At 45.3% G+C, this 15,562-nt stretch overlaps 1 protein-coding gene across 3 annotated transcripts in view; it reads left to right on the top strand.

Moving 5' to 3' along the window:
* Positions 1-10,529, top strand: part of ADGRL1 (adhesion G protein-coupled receptor L1) — a 691,532-nt gene extending 681,003 nt beyond the window's left edge. For 2 of the 3 annotated variants that reach the window (XM_078681457.1, XM_078681438.1), the window contains 4 exons: positions 665-761; positions 5,214-5,342; positions 6,132-6,149; positions 9,613-10,529. In XM_078681457.1, coding sequence (XP_078537583.1) covers positions 665-761; positions 5,214-5,342; positions 6,132-6,149; positions 9,613-10,367 — 999 coding nt within the window. In that variant the 3' untranslated portion in view covers positions 10,368-10,529. Of the gene's footprint in view, positions 1-664; positions 762-5,213; positions 5,343-6,131; positions 6,181-9,612 lie in introns of all 3 variants that reach the window. The other variant, XM_078681447.1, reaches the window with a different exon arrangement.
* Positions 10,530-15,562: the final 5,033 nt, after the last annotated feature.

Here is a 15,562-nt window from a genome sequence, read left to right as displayed (position 1 = left end):
TGGTGGGACTGTAGCTAAAAAAAGTACATTAGCCCAATCGTAATGTATGTGGGTTGTCAATTTGGATACAAGTCGACATTTTGTAAAGAGATATGTATGCAAGGTCGAATTTTTAGCAGTGCACATTTTCCAGAGGTATTTTTGAATACTATATCCTTACACTCTGTTTCGGGTGTAACCGATGCCGCATAGATCTCTGGTGCCGAGGCCCAGAATGTGGCAGTGTTGCAGCCAGTATTGCTGAGTCTTGTCTAACCTGGAGAGCTTTGCTTCTGTTCATCTGATCCAGTGAAATGCAACACCTGCTCAGAGACTTTTTACTCCTGATTAGAGATGTACTTAGGCTCACCATTAGCGAGAAAAGCGAATATTATACTGGAAGATAAAGCCGGGGCCATGGGTGCTGACTGAATGTCTGAAGATGCGACCACACTTGCTAGAAGCGACGCCTGGTCAGGATTCTGAGGTGTCCTTCAGGAACAGTTTAATGTACATATAGGATCCTGCTGGGAACAAACGACTCCGGCTCGTCTCATAACCAGTGCCGACTGGCCGTAGCGGGCATCAGGCATTTTCTAGGGAGGCTGGATGGGTGGGACCCGTTAGGGCTGCTTTTGGTTCCCAGTCCAGCCCTGCTCATAACTGGGTTTTTTTCTGCCCACAGAGTCGAATCAGGCGAATGTGGAATGACACCGTTCGGAAGCAGACCGAATCCTCCTTCATGGCCGGCGATATCACTAGCACGCCAACATTGAACCGTGGTGAGTAGCATGGTCTATTTTCTCCTACCCACTGCTGGCCTTCTGCCCACAGACCCCATTCACAGAGCCCCAAAGGCCAGAATAATGTTGTCAAGGGACTTCACCCAAATCGCAAAATGTACAGATTACACTTTGCCACCCCAAGGCAGAGCAAAGAAGCACACCAGCATCAAATGCGTGGTCAAAAACATATGGTCAAATTATAGTTTTCAAAAGTTCACCAGATATTTCACAGCCATGCGTAACCGCAGCATGCCTAAGAACCTAAGTACATCCGCCAGGATCATTCAGCACACTCAATAGATTGAAAAAGCACCTAATGGGTTTACAACAAACTCTGAAGACAGGGGAACACCCCAAGAGCCCTTTCCTCCACTGTTAAAATAAGTACCAGAAAGGGCCAAAACAAAGCTTCCCAGATCAGGTAACATCTCTATAGTTTATACACTTCCAGCCATAGATGACCTTGGTTAAATGTGTTGTTAGCCATGCATTTGATAGAAGGCCACTACGAAATATTCTGAGCACTTGGTATGCTGCCGGTGAACTCAGAGGCAGCACCTTACACACGACTGAAGCAGCAGTTCGAGCCGAGAAGGACTGCTCCAGCCAGGCTGCAATGGGGTAAGAAGCAATTGGGAGATGGGTCCATATTCTGAGACAAAGAAAAAGGGAAAGCCCCGAAAAGGGTTTAATCCTACAACACTGGATCCCAAAATAGTGTTCAGTGTTCATAAGGGTGTCAGATGAAGGTGTCGTTAATATATTGGTTTAAGACTATTTTGTGTTTGAGATTTGCTTAAATCCCATTGTTGGGAGGGAGGTAGCACAATTTCAGTTTACGTATGGTGCCAACAATCTTGATAGGTCACAAGGGTGCAGCAAGGACCTCATGATTATCCTTGATAACCGTATCTTTGCCCATATTTTCTTATTCTACATTAATACTTTCAATCACAACTTGGCTTTTGCCACTTTTTTCTGCTGACCTCTTACTAACCCTCAGCAGGATATATGATCTCCTTGACTGCCAGGCCTCAGGCCTTCCAATATTCTGCCAACTTTCACTGGCAGCCTACCAATGGACAATGGCATTCCACTAGCTCTGGGCCTCTCACTGGCACCCTGCCTGTGTTCCAGTTACCTTCAGAAAAATTCTGCCTTATCCTAACACCCTGTCTCTAAAATTATGCAAAATATCTCACCAGCGCCTACCAGCGTTTCTGTAACATTCACAAACATTTCACCCAACTCCAGCCTGTATGTATTGTCCAATATTCACCAACATCTCACCAGCACCCTAACAATGTGCATCTAACTTCAACCGTTGTATATCTAAGATTCTTCAGCATCTCGTCAGCACCTACCAATAGATCTGTAATACTTAACAGCATCTTAACAGCACGCCATTCACTCACATCTAATAGTTTGTGTTTCCCCAGCACATCTACTTATTTATTTGAGGTTCTTTACTAGTGCAAACCTATCTGCAAGGGAGAGCTTTATAATAAGTAGAGAAACAATAGGTAACATTTAAATAGCAGGTGTAATATACGAAACAAGGTTCAGACTGAGAGGATAGTGAGTTTGAAAAGTAAAGTCTGCAGACATGAGGCTTCAACTTGCTTCTGAATGTCAGAAAGGCCAGGCTCAGTCTGATACGTTCTGGTATCATGTTCTGCCGCGCGAGTGCTAAGCAGCCGAAAGGCTTAAGGCCTAATTTAGATCTTGGCGGAGTGGAACAGTCTGTCGTAAACGTGACCGATATCCCGTCCACCGTATTACGATCCCATTATATCCTGTGGAGAACGTAATATAGCCGTCAAGTTTGTGATGGTGTATTCCATCCGCTGTTATCTAAATAAGGCCCTTAGTTTTCAGTTTCCGTTTCTAGACTTGTGGTATCCCCAATAGCAAGTGGTTTGGCTCCTTGTGTACTTTTGTCCTGCTATGGTGTGAAGCTTATCTTATGGATAAGATGGGAGGCCAGGGTAGAGGGCTTTGTGGTTTTTGTATGTTCATTTAAATGTAATTATAGCTTACAGTAGAAGACACGTTAGGTCTCTTAATGTGAGAGTGAAACGGTCTGGTGTCTTGGATCGAATGACCAAGTGCTCCGTAACATGGAGGTTGGCCATGAGGAGTTGAATAGGGGATTTTAGAAGCTCTGCACTACCCCTATCAAGGTGAGCTAACGCTTATACTCAAGTCTGTTGGAGAAATGAAGGGTCACTACGGTCTCATTGGGGAAATTTGGTCATATAAACATTTTGACAGATTTAGAAAAACGAAAGGATTTGGTATAGGAAACCAGGAAGGAAGGGATCCACAGAAAAGATAGTCTCAGCCGTTCTTCGTCTGGTGTGGGTGTCGATAAAGAAGTATAAACTCAGTTTAAGTAGGGTAGAGTTTTAGGAATAATGTGCTCATGCAGGTAGTTCATTTATCTAGATCTGTTTTGAAGTGGGCAATGCTGGTTGGATACAACACTCTCAGATGTAACTCAGTGGCATTTTTGTCCTGTTCGAAAGAGGTGTTTTACTCCTATCACATAGTTTTAAAGGGCTCCATATATAAGAGGAACAGAAGGCCCCAAAGGCTGGAGCATTGCAGAATGCCACACTTGAGTGGTGTGAAGGTGATTCATAAGAGACAAGTGATTGGACCATTTTCAAACCTTTCTGACAAAAGTGTATGTGGTAGCACATTGCGACTGGTGGGATGGTGTGACAAACCACCATGAGATCCAGTGGGATCAGCAGGCAGGCTTGCCCTCATTCCAGTTATCCAGTGTTTGCACTCTACCTGTCTCAGTGTTGTTAGGGGGAAGATTTCGGATTAAAATATGTTGGATAGATTCAATATTGTGGGCTAGAATTTGAGATGGGGCAGGCTTCTCAATGATCTTGCTATGAAAAGAGGAGTCGGCTGCAGGTCTGAAGTTCTGTGGGCTGTTATGGCAAACATTTCCAAACTTTCGCCTACGATGAGCAGCATCTCACCAGCCTCCTTCTCATCTGTACCTATCATACAGCAAAGTCTCACCAGCACCCTACCGGTCTCTCCACACACCTATTACCAAGTTCTGCTTGCTAATCACAAGAAGCTTCCAAAGAGCACAAAAAACGCCTCTGGCTAAACTCTCCTTGCACAGCAATCCCTTCATGGAGCTCCTACTAAGCGTTCACATTTCACTAGTCCCCCGGAAACATTTACTGACTCTTGGTAAACATTTCCCAGCATCTTTCCACGCTGACAGCCTTGCCATGAAACTCACTGCACTCATTCCCATTCAGAAACCTTCTCACTAGCATGACCAGCAGTTGTCATACCAGTACCTCTGGACACACTGGCATAAGTAACTTACCACAACACCTCATCAGCCCTCCCCACCTAGACTGCAACCAATCTAACCTCATGGCCATAAAACTTGCCACACTATGTTGGGGGGCTAATGCAATCAGTTATTAATTCATTGATCATTTGTTATGCGCTATGTGCATGCCAAAGGTTCTCCACAACGCTGACCGGTCTTAGAGCATTGGAGTGTTGGGAGCTCCGTTGAACACAATGAAGTGGCTCAGAGCTAATAATGACAAGTATAAGCCTCTCGCTCTAACATTCAAATGTTTATCTTTATGTTTCTCCATTTTTAATTTAGAACATTCTACCCTCAGTGGGTGGAATGTTCTTATAACCCTTCCGCCTTGGGCTCTTCTGTTTGTTAAAGGCCCTGTCCTTCCTTTTAGGCCCTTGCCCCCGGCTCAAACCTATAACTCGGATTCAGGGCCTGTAACAACTGGTATAGCCCTCGGCAGTAGGACATAAGGCTATAATGACCCACTACGTTGCATATAAGACTTTAGTCTAATAGCCGGGAAGGCTTTTAACCAAACAAAGCCCATAGTGTCAAATGTATAACTGAGCTAGAAGCTTTTAATATTCCTTCAAAAGGTCACAAAATTCAAATCATAACTTACACTGTAAAGCAGATTGTTGCATTCCTGGGACACACAAAAAAGAGAAATTAATACATTAGGACGTCTGGTGCCTGGCTGGACCCTGGCTGGCCAAGCTCATCTAGATTTTACATGTGTACAAATATTGCAGATACCATAGGTCTACAATTATTGAGGAGTGTGATGATCTGCAGCCTTGAGCTCCCTGCGCTGTGTCGCTAGAAGTGAGCTGAAACACTCCAAAAGCACGCTCATCCTAACCAATAAGATTGGATACAAAAGGCTGTGCTCAACTTGGCTTGTGAGGAACACTTTCATGGTCTACCCAAGTGTCTTGAGACCAGTGCCAGCCCTGTGTGACTCAGTTTAACCCACACAATAATTCTGTTTTTTTGCACATCGATCTGCCACCCTGGCAGGACAACTTGTGATTTTTCAGCACTAGATGAGAGCAACAGAGATATCCTCTTGTGCTGTATTTTCACCTCTCTAGGAACCATGGGTAATCATCTCCTGACCAACCCAGTGTTGCAGACTCGTAGCGGGACCAGCCCTTACAACACTCTGATCGCCGAGTCGGTTGGATTCAACCCATCTTCACCTCCAGTCTTCAACTCTCCAGGTACAGAATCCAGCCTTGCCTATTGCCCACCACCAATACCCTCCTCAACCATGTAGGTCAACCAGTCTCATGCATCATCCCTACGTATGCTACTGCTCCTACCACACTCGCTTGGGATAGGGAATCTCACTAGTTGTTAAGCAACATCTGCAACATGTGTGTCCTGTAGTACGTGTACCGATGTATAGTATGAACTAGTAAATTGAAGCCAGCGCCCCTCTCTCTAAAATGGGGTCTCACGAGGGAACCTTTCGATAACTGTACAGAACAGCTAAAAGAGGAAGATGTAGGTAGCAACAGGAGGTAGCAGGTGCAGCAAACATCACATACGTGCAACAAACACAGGGGAGCGGTCTCATGGACCGAAGAGGTTAAAGTGTTGCTAGAGGCACCCTAGGCTGAGGGCAAGGTGGAAGAAGCGTGGGCTCTGTCGATATCATTCATGAAGCATTGTGTGGGTGCTTGCTGCATAACCTGTAGTGGGAGATGGTCCAGAAGAGGAAGTAAAAAGCCACAAAGGAAAGGTGGTTCTGATTGTTCTTGGAGAGGGAAGGTTGGGGAGGGTGGTTTGGGGTGGGGGGGGGGGTAGTTAATGCCTTCTATTGTTGAGTGTTCTGGCACCAAAGGGTTTGCATGTCATGGTGTCTAGCAGCCAGGCCTCTGCCTGCCCATATGTGTTACCTGATCTTGTGCATCTCCAGTCTCATGCTAACCTCTTGTCTCTCTTTTCTCTGTTTTTGTTTTTCTCTCTCTTTCTCTCTCCTCTCCTTACCACCGGACCTGCGACAGGGAGCTTCCGAGAGTCCAGTACGTCCCTCCTTTCCAGTTCCATTGCGCAGTAATGTTTCCTTCCTTGCTAGTTGGATAGGCTGGGGTCGGGGGGAGAGGGGTAGCTGCTGAGAAGTGAGGTAGAGTAAGGTTGGGAAGTGCAGTACAAGACTGGCAATCTCTGTGACGATGGGCATATAATCTCCGAGTCGATCACATTGTGTGCGTTGAGTTACTAGTGCTACCAGAGATCTGTACATCTCTATTTCCACCTTCACCTAACTGACCATTATTGGAGTGCTGTACACAATTTGGCAAAATTACTGATCAAAGTTCTTGGATCCCTTTCCTATGCTTTAAATAAGCAATGTGAGTAAATGGGTACATATCTTGGTTGTGATTGGATATAAGACTGGTACTAATGAGGTATGGATCCTCACAGCAAAGGTATGGGAAATACAGTCTGGTAGTAATGGAGTAGGAAGCCTGGAACTACAGTGAATAGTCCCTTGTAGTACTAGTAATGGACTATTTGACTTCTGGAGCCTGCAAGTATTTGGGTACTTGACCCAGTCACCATGTAGTGTAGGATCCTAGTCAGGCCATACAAAGCCAATAAAAAAGCCAACTTTACAAAATTGGTGCTACATCAGAGGTGCGCGCAGGGAGGAGTGGCTCGGTTAGTTTAGAGGAAAGAGACAAAGTTAGAGATAATCGTAAGAAACGAATCAGACCCTCATACTAGAGAGAAAGAGTGCAACACAAATTAGAGTGGAGGACCAAACTGCATTTGGCAAAAGTAGAGCGGTGGTTGATGGCAAGGAGTGCAGGTGGGCTACATACCAAGCAACATGAAAATAGTGCACTAGTTAAAAGAAAATGAAGCAAGTTTGGGATACATTAGCCAGCTCAGGAGATACAAGAGTTGAATTGTACCGATTAAAGGGGTGCGTATAATCGTGTGGTTGAAAGCTGGCAATGGGCAAGTTATTTAAAAAGTATGTTTTTGAAGTATCCACAGTGCAATATTTTGACGTTTATCCAAAGTTACACTGAAACACTACCTACGGGAGAGAGTAGCTGCAGTGCTTTAAAAGGAGGGACATTTTTTTACAAGGAGTCGCGAGATTAAATGAGTCAAAGAAGATGGGATTCAACAGTGTAAATCATAAAACAATACGGGCGCGTAGCACCAGTGACCTAGTTCAGCTGCTTGGGTGCTAGGGACTAAAAAGGAGACAATGTCGTGATACCTAAAAAAATGGAAATATGGGACCAGGGCCATTATAGGCCATTGATGCTGATGCTGGTAGGGGTCTAATGAAGGTAAAATGTAAGAAAGGAAACTGGCGGAATACCTTGAAATCACTTGGTGACAGAATCTAAGGCAGCATGAAGTAGGATTGCTAGGCAAATTGAATTGATGTATCTGGAGCTGTATTCTAGGATGCCAATGAAATGAAAGGGACGGGTGTGGGCTACTCAGATCTCATCAGGATCTCTAGGATTGTTCCACATAGACGTTTGAAGAGGTGGCCGAGTAGCCTAGCCGAGGGCTGCTGGGTGATGATTTAGAACTGGCAAAGTGATGGAAGGTAGAAAGTGCAGAAGACTGGAGAGAATAGTTCCACTGGGTCAGGACATTGTCCTTTTCTCTCTAATGCCTCTATAACTCACTAAATAGAACCCTGAAAGGGAAAGAGTTGCCTCTTTGTAGATGACATTCAGTGATGTCACCCAAGAGAAAGTGGTGACTGTGAGGAGGCATGTAAACATCTTCAAGAGCAAAAAAATGCAGCATCTAGAAAACAATTTAGGGTGGAGAAGCCAAGTGGAAGAGAGATACAAAGGCCTAAATATGAAGAGAGAGAGAGAGAGATGAGGCGTGATTGGCCAATAGAAGACTCCAAGAAAGTGCAAGAGGTTCCACCAGATGTGCTTGTGGAGCAAAGTGTGAAGGCTGCTGCTCTCAGGAGAAGCTATCTTCGGCTCACTGTTTGGATTGCAGGACATGAGTCAGGTATTCTTGGGCCAGCATGTGGGTTCGCAGTATCTCTACTCTCAGTAATTCAATAGGATCCTGGTTCTGATCAGTCCATTTCTACCTGATAACCCTTAGGGTTGAGGCAGATTTAGTTGCAACCACCTCTTGACACTGAAGTGTCTCTTCTAGAATGCTATACCGATGTTGTAGATTGACTCAAATAACCTGATTTTTTTAAGTGGCATTCCGAAACAAACCATTTACATCTTTGTAACTTGCCAATAAGTGAGACTTTTTCTGAAGCCTGAGAATAGAGAAAGAGAGACCAGCAGTCGCGGCCTGTGCAGGTAAGAACAGTGGGGCTGGTTAGGGGGGATTTCGAAAGATGGCGACGAGGGAAATTTTATTATTTATTCAATTTTCCCCCGGGGTCGTCTGTCAAATCCCCCCAATGCTCTTACCTGCACGGGCCGCGGCTGGAGACCAGGCTGTTGATGTGACAGAGACCAACGCATTCATATAGTATGCCTGAGGCTGGAAGGAGAAAAACATCTCTGAAGAGAAAGACACTAGACTCTACAGGCTATTCTACCAGAATACTGTGCTTTAAATATTGCCCCACAAAAATTTTGAAGCCAGAATATTGACTAGCGCAATATCACAAGGTTAGTATAAATCGGTCAGTATAGACTTAATATTATTAAATCCAAATCTGTTTACCTTGACATTTGCAAGGTATGTGGATTTGGAGTTAATAGTAGGAAATCTATATTTAGTTCACAACAATATGGGAGTGGACTTCTGGCTGCACTATTTTTGTAGCACATTTTCGTGCTCAATAATCTGATATACAACCACATACAGACGCACTGAACAGGGACATCCCACAAGTCAACAGAACACTGACAGAAATTATGTTATTGGGTGTCAATAACTCTGAACAAAAGTATAGGAGGGAGACACAGGCATTTCTGTAGGGAGTATATGGCCCAGGGTATAAATGAGGAGCTCTGTAGAGGTAGTGTGTTTTCCTAGAGGCTTTATGGACCAAGGAAAAGGCATGACCTTATGCCAGAAAAATGGTGCCGGTCACAATAGCATGGTATTTTCATGTGCATCGCTAATGACATATGATCAACAATCCAGCGCAATGTGTAGGATTTAGGCGAGAACTATAAGGTAATTTAAAACTTTCAAATAGCTCCTCAAATACTAATGGGGAGTTACATCGCCCTATGTCTGATATCGGTTCCAGAGTATTGTTGTTGGATTACATGGGCATTTTATGATACAATGTAATGAAGTTATTATTTGTTTACCAAAATGTTTTACCCAGTCTGTAGGCTTCTTTAAAACTCAATTTGACTGCTCCCTACTGCAACAAAAATGTTCTTAGTTTTTCTTCATTCTGGTACTATGCAGGGTGCTGAGCGTTTCCCCTTGATGTGGGGCTTTGCTCTGACCTTGTGTATGTCCTTCCGATCTGATTGCTCTCTCCACCTTTTGTTCTTCTTCTAGAGCACGCCCTGACCAGCAACCGGGACAATTGTGGCATGGATACCCTCCCACTCAACGGCAACTTCAACAACAGCTACTCCATCCGCAGTGGTGACTTTCCCCCAGATGGAGCCAAGATGGCCGACTGCCGCCGCAACCTAGCCGATGCTGCTGCCTTCGAAAAGATGATCATCTCTGAACTGGTGCACAACAATCTGCGTGGTGCTGGCACTACCACTCGTGGCCATGGGGCAGTTGAGCCTGCTGTCACATCCAATGGAGGGGGTGCCGGCAGCGAGGACGATGCCATTGTCCCGGACGCCCCTTCCCTGACCCACGAAGAGAACACAGAGATCGAACTCATGTACAAAGCTCTTGAAGAGCCTCTGCTGCTCCAGAGGGCGCAGTCCATTCTGTACCAGAGCGATCTGGAGGAGTCTGAGAGCTGCACAGCGGACCTGACGGAGGCGGCCGATGGCCAAGCCACCTCCCCCAACAGAGACTCCCTATATACAAGCATGACCAACCTGAGAGACTCACCTTACCCTGACAGCAGCCCCGAAGCAGCTGTGGTGATGGTGGGGGAAGTGTTACCCCGCCCTCCTGCCCTCAGTGAGATCTACTACACCAACCGGCCCAGCCTTGTTCCCCGGAGTCAGCTCCAAGGGTACTACCAGGCGCAAAGACCGGGTAACGAGGGCTACCTGGTGCAGGCGGGGCTGGAAGGAACTATGCCCGAAGGTGAGGGCCAAATGCAGCTCGTCACCAGCCTCTGAGCTCACAGGGAACGAACCTTTGAACTCTCCTGAAAATAGAAATCCCTGACCCCTCTCCCCCAAAGCAAGGAATGGGGGGCCCTTGTTCATGCCTGAGCTTTTATTTTTGAGTCAAGGGAAGTTAGGTGGGGAGGGGTCTTGGGTTAAAGGTAGGGGTGGGCAGGGGAGGAAGACAGAAGGAAGAAATAGCAAAGGGACAAATGCCGCCTTATTTTTTGGGAAGGAATAATTTAGAAAGTGGAAGGTAGCGCACACACGAGCAGAGATATAGACACCCAGTTTGGGGACAGGGTTTGACGCCAACATCAACCTCTGGCCAAGGAGTGGGATGGCAGGAAGCTAAGCACAAAGAAGAGAGGGCTATTATTTCTGGGAGATACGTCCATGAGACAAGAGGAAGGAGAGATAGAAAAGAAGTCCAAAAGAAAAAGGACTATAAAGTTATTGTTGAAATAAAAAATGAGCAGAGGAAGGAGCAAGGGAAGAGGGACGAGGAAAAAGCTGCTATGAAACGGATGGGTCTGTCTGCACTGTGGCTTTCTGCCTGCCTCCTAATTTGCAATTTTCCCCAGACCTCTGAAGCCCCTTCTGTTGTTGAGCCACGCAGTCCAGAGAATCCTGGTCAGATGTTGAGGTAACTGGTCCAATTGTGGAGGCCATATTTCTTGGGGATGAAGAGAGGGCGGGGGCAACCTAACTGGAATGATGGACCCAAGTGTGAGAAACTGGACTTCAACGATTGGCAAACCAGAATATAGGGATACAAAACCAGACAGCAGCCAATGAGAAACTAGGATACAGGGATGCAAAACAAGAATTTCACCAGTGGAAACCCAGACTTGAACCAGTTGGAACTCTGGAAATGGTTTGTTATCATAGACTTTATTCCCGTGAGTGACTTGGACACATGTTGTGAGACTGAGCGGTGGAACTGGGCTCTGTGGCTCCTTTTATGTCGCCATTGCCAAAAATTGCTGTTTTTCTCCTATTTATCTATAAAAAACTGAAATGGCTCTGTTTTGTGGAAACTCAGTTTAATTACAAGGTGCTCACCTTCCAGTATTTGCCTGTTGATCAGTGGGAAGACAGACAACAGGATGGGGAAATGAAATTTCTTCCAGTGGGAATTCAGGATACAGAGATCAGGAAATGGACTGTAGTAACCTGTAGAAAAGTAGTGTACACAGAGGAGAATGTAACCTGAAGAAAATTTGCTGCCTGGGAAGTGAAGAGACAGTGATTGCTACACGAGAAAACAGATGTAGCCAATGGGAAACATGGATTCTGAAAGACATTTCAACGATTGGAAAATATAGATGCCGGTTGGCATATACAAGACTCCTGGGAATCAGAAAAATGTGTTTCCTTTTATGTTTTCAGTTTGTTTCTTAAAAAATATACATATGGTATCTCGAAGCAGTTCTGCCAGTACCAGGAGCTAGAGCGGTGTCTTCTCTCTGGTGATCAGGGATGGCCATCATTGGTTTCCCCCAAGTGCTGCAGTTCCTTGCCCTGTTCCACAGTCTCACTCTTTCTCCTCTGAGATCTGTGCCTCTTTCTAGGCATTGGTCGGGCTGGTAATCGCACAAGAAAGCGACCTGGGGGTAAGAAGTTTAATCCAGGAGTTGCTTTCGGTCACCATTTCTCCTTAATGCATTCTTTCTGCTTTCCAGAATAGAAATGTTAAATTATCCCTTTCTTGTCACGGAAAAGAAGACGTGGTTACATGCAAGACATGGTTCCACAATTGGCTTTGGGGTGCACCTTTCCCTACTAGCATTCTAAAATATGTACCTGTTAAAGAGAAAATTGGCTATAAGCATTCCTGTCTCAAACTTTGCCCTCTAGTGGTGAAATGTATGAACAGCAGCTATGACAGGGGCAGCTGCCTGAGCAGTATGGGAGCAGTTACTTCTTAGAGGTTTCTGTTTTAGCTGTGTTGAGGAGAAGGCCCCTTTATTAGACTGGCCTGAATGTTGGGGAAGACGTCAACATTGAGGAGTTTCCTAGGTCGTTTCTGAGTTTTAAGTTTTATTTTTGCAAGAATAACAGCCCCCTCTTTGAAGCACAACTTTGCTCTGGCCCTTCCTTGGGGTAAGGGAGAATAGGTTGTTACAAGATTTTCTTTCTAGGAATGGGGGACCAAGACTTAAAACAAAGTTGTGAAACTGTAAATAAAAATGGGGGGGGGGAGGGCAAAGGTTGAAACCCGCTCACAAGAAGATGGCGGCTCTGTTTCTGACAGTGTTTGAGAAACTGTGGAGGTGGTAGAGGTAGGGGACATGCATCTGTGACCCTCCAACCCCCAAGGGAATGGGCAGCACAGAGTCAAAGGAAGCGGGGAAGTTGAGGACGAACGGGGAGCTGGTTTTTTTCTACGATCAAAAAAAGAAAAACATTTTGGCACAATTTGTATGTAATATATTCCATGTACTAGCATTGATTTTCTGTGACCTTTGACATACTCTACCCACCTTCAACAGAAAGTCCATGCGCGCCGTCCATCATGGTCACTCACTGCCACTGCAGAGTCGGTGAGTCCCTGCTGCAAGACCCAAAGATACTGTTATTCATTTTCCCCACCTGTTTTAATTTTTGGTCTTAGTGTAAAAGTGAGAGGAAAAGAATGAGTGAGTAGTTTATTATGCACCACACTACAAGCACAGTGACTTCTTGGCACTAAGCCTGCACCCGGGGAAGGAGTGGTCTCACTGTTGTAGGTGAGATTTTAAGATCCTGTCCCCCTGTGCGCGTTTTGAGGATTAGGATGATCTGAACAGGGAGTTTCAAAGTATGGTGCCTTTGCAGAAGGTGTGAACCAATCAGAAGTATGGGATTTCAAGCCTAGTGAAGAGGCTATTTTGAGGAGTTCGGAGAGACATGCCGCACTTTGGTAACATACGTGGGTAGATTGTGGAATAGTTTGTTGGCCACATGGTGGGGTCTTCGAGGGTTCCTTGATTTCTTTGTTGAAGTTCAGTGTTGAGCAGAGAGCTCTCAAATGTCCAACTCGCAACCAAGTGGAGATTCCTTCCACCGCTCCCTGTATTTCTTAGGAATTCCCAGTTACTATCACCCTGTGCCATCAGCAACTCATCTATCAATATATTATAGGCAAAGCGAAGGTCCCGCAACAGACGGGGACATACATTTTGGACCTTGGCTGGTTATCTCATGGTTCTGGATAGCGTCAGTGCAGGATAGAGAAAATGTATGGTAAAGATAGCACTTTTGGTGCCTTTGGTTGAAGCGCAGAAAAGAGTCCCATAAGGAACTGTAGAGATCTGAATGTCCTGCTTGCATCTTTCCTTGATATGTAATTATTCTAAAACCGTTGCAGGGGGAAGCTGCGGCAAGAATTTTAAGAAAAACATGCATTCTTTTTCCATGCACCAGCAACTAAAAAAGACACTGATCAGCCGGGATTTCAGTATTCCGCACTAATATTAATAATTATGCGCCATTGTTCCCCACCAACATCAGACGTGCCCCCTCCCTGAACACCTTCAGGATGGCTCTGAAGAATTGGCTCTCCGACTGAAACAGAGCTCCCCCCCCAGCGCCTTGAGACCCTCACGGGTGAGTAGTGCGTTTAAAGCCCCCTGATTGATTGATTGATTGTCCAAACCTTCTGTCATCTCAAGGGCTTTGCAGATTGACGCTAGGAATGTGTTGTTCACCAATGATATAAAATTAAATGTCTCCCCTCTTCCAAATAGAATGACAATATGGATGCAATAACTGATATTGCGGTCCTCGTCTTCCTACCCTTTCCCTGCTGTAGGGTACAGGAAGGAGGAAGATAGCAGTGTGGCATGCGGGTGCAGCCACTACAAGACAGTTGTTACCCCAAAGGGACTGAGAATTTTTTTTAAAAACGGGAATGTGGAAAACCTTTGTTGGATCTGATCCATTGTCAATTACTTCTGAGGAGGGATATGTACATCTCAGAAAGTTTCCTTAGTTCCCATGTGGGTGAGTTATGGTGCAAGCATGTGGGGGAGCAGCCCGAAAAGCCCCGGGCCTGATGGGGTACCCGCAGATCTTAATAAGTCTGACCCAGGGACATGGGCAAAGATCCTAGCGAGTGATTTTAATGCTGCAACAATGGTTGGCCCACCTTTATGTTATGTTATCATGGTCTACTTACAATGCCCGTACATTAAAATTACTGAGTGGATCGGAGTTCATCTCATTTCCTGATGGCTTTGATACCCTGATTAGCATGGAGTCCAGCATATGTCTGCAGCATCCATGAAGTTTACACATTATCCGACCTGCTGAACTCGTTTGTGTCTTATTTGTTGAGTGTTCCCCATAATGCCATCCTGAGGTTTCAAACTGACCAATGCCTTTCCTTTTCCAGATATGAACCCTTTTAGTTACTGCTGATTTCAACATGTTTAAGGCCGGGCTAGGCTCTAGTTCCTTGCCACAACGTCACTGCCTTAAATACAGAGGTGTATTGTGGGATTGAAGGCTCTACGACAGCACTCTTGCCAAATTTCCTTCAGCCATTCAGTGTCAAGTCATCTGCTATGATTGTGGGGTGAAAACCCATGATAAAGGACTAAAGAAGGATGCAGTTAATTCTGGGGAATGTATAATACCAGTTGCACTCAACAGTGTGAGTTTCCCCTTCTTTTCTTCCCACTCCCCATATCAGTAAATTGGTATTGGGCGTATGGCTAAAATGTAGTGTTGTTGTTTCTGATCATGTGGCTGGCATCCAGCTCAAGTTACACCAAATGCATGGAAGATCAAAATTAGGGGGTCTTTATAAGATCTTTTTTGGTTCGTGGTGCAACATTGGGCTCAACAAATTGTGATATAAAACTTACAAGAGTTGCCAACATTTTCATGTCATTCATGTAGCATTGGTTTACCACTGTTTTGAGGGACATCAGTCACAGGTGAACCCAAAAGATGTTTTCTTTCTATATTTGCAACAGCCATGTGGAGGCTATCTTGCTCTGCTCATCCACCGAGAACCCATAATGCACTGCTCCTGCCGATGATTTAGCATTTGCCAGGAAACTTCTGAACAGTAGAGCTACGTGGTTTCCAAAGACAGTTCTTCAGTGTTTGCCACGTTGAGGTTTTAGAGCTTGTGCAAGATGTCGAATGCAGCTGTCGGAGACAATCTCTCCCATGCTTTCCCATCAGCTGTATTACGGTGATGACATGGAGTCCTG

Source organism: Lissotriton helveticus, chromosome 1_1, assembly GCF_964261635.1.
Source record: "Lissotriton helveticus chromosome 1_1, aLisHel1.1, whole genome shotgun sequence".
Taxonomy (NCBI): Eukaryota; Metazoa; Chordata; class Amphibia; order Caudata; family Salamandridae; genus Lissotriton; species Lissotriton helveticus.
This window is presented reverse-complemented; position numbering and strand designations above follow the sequence as displayed.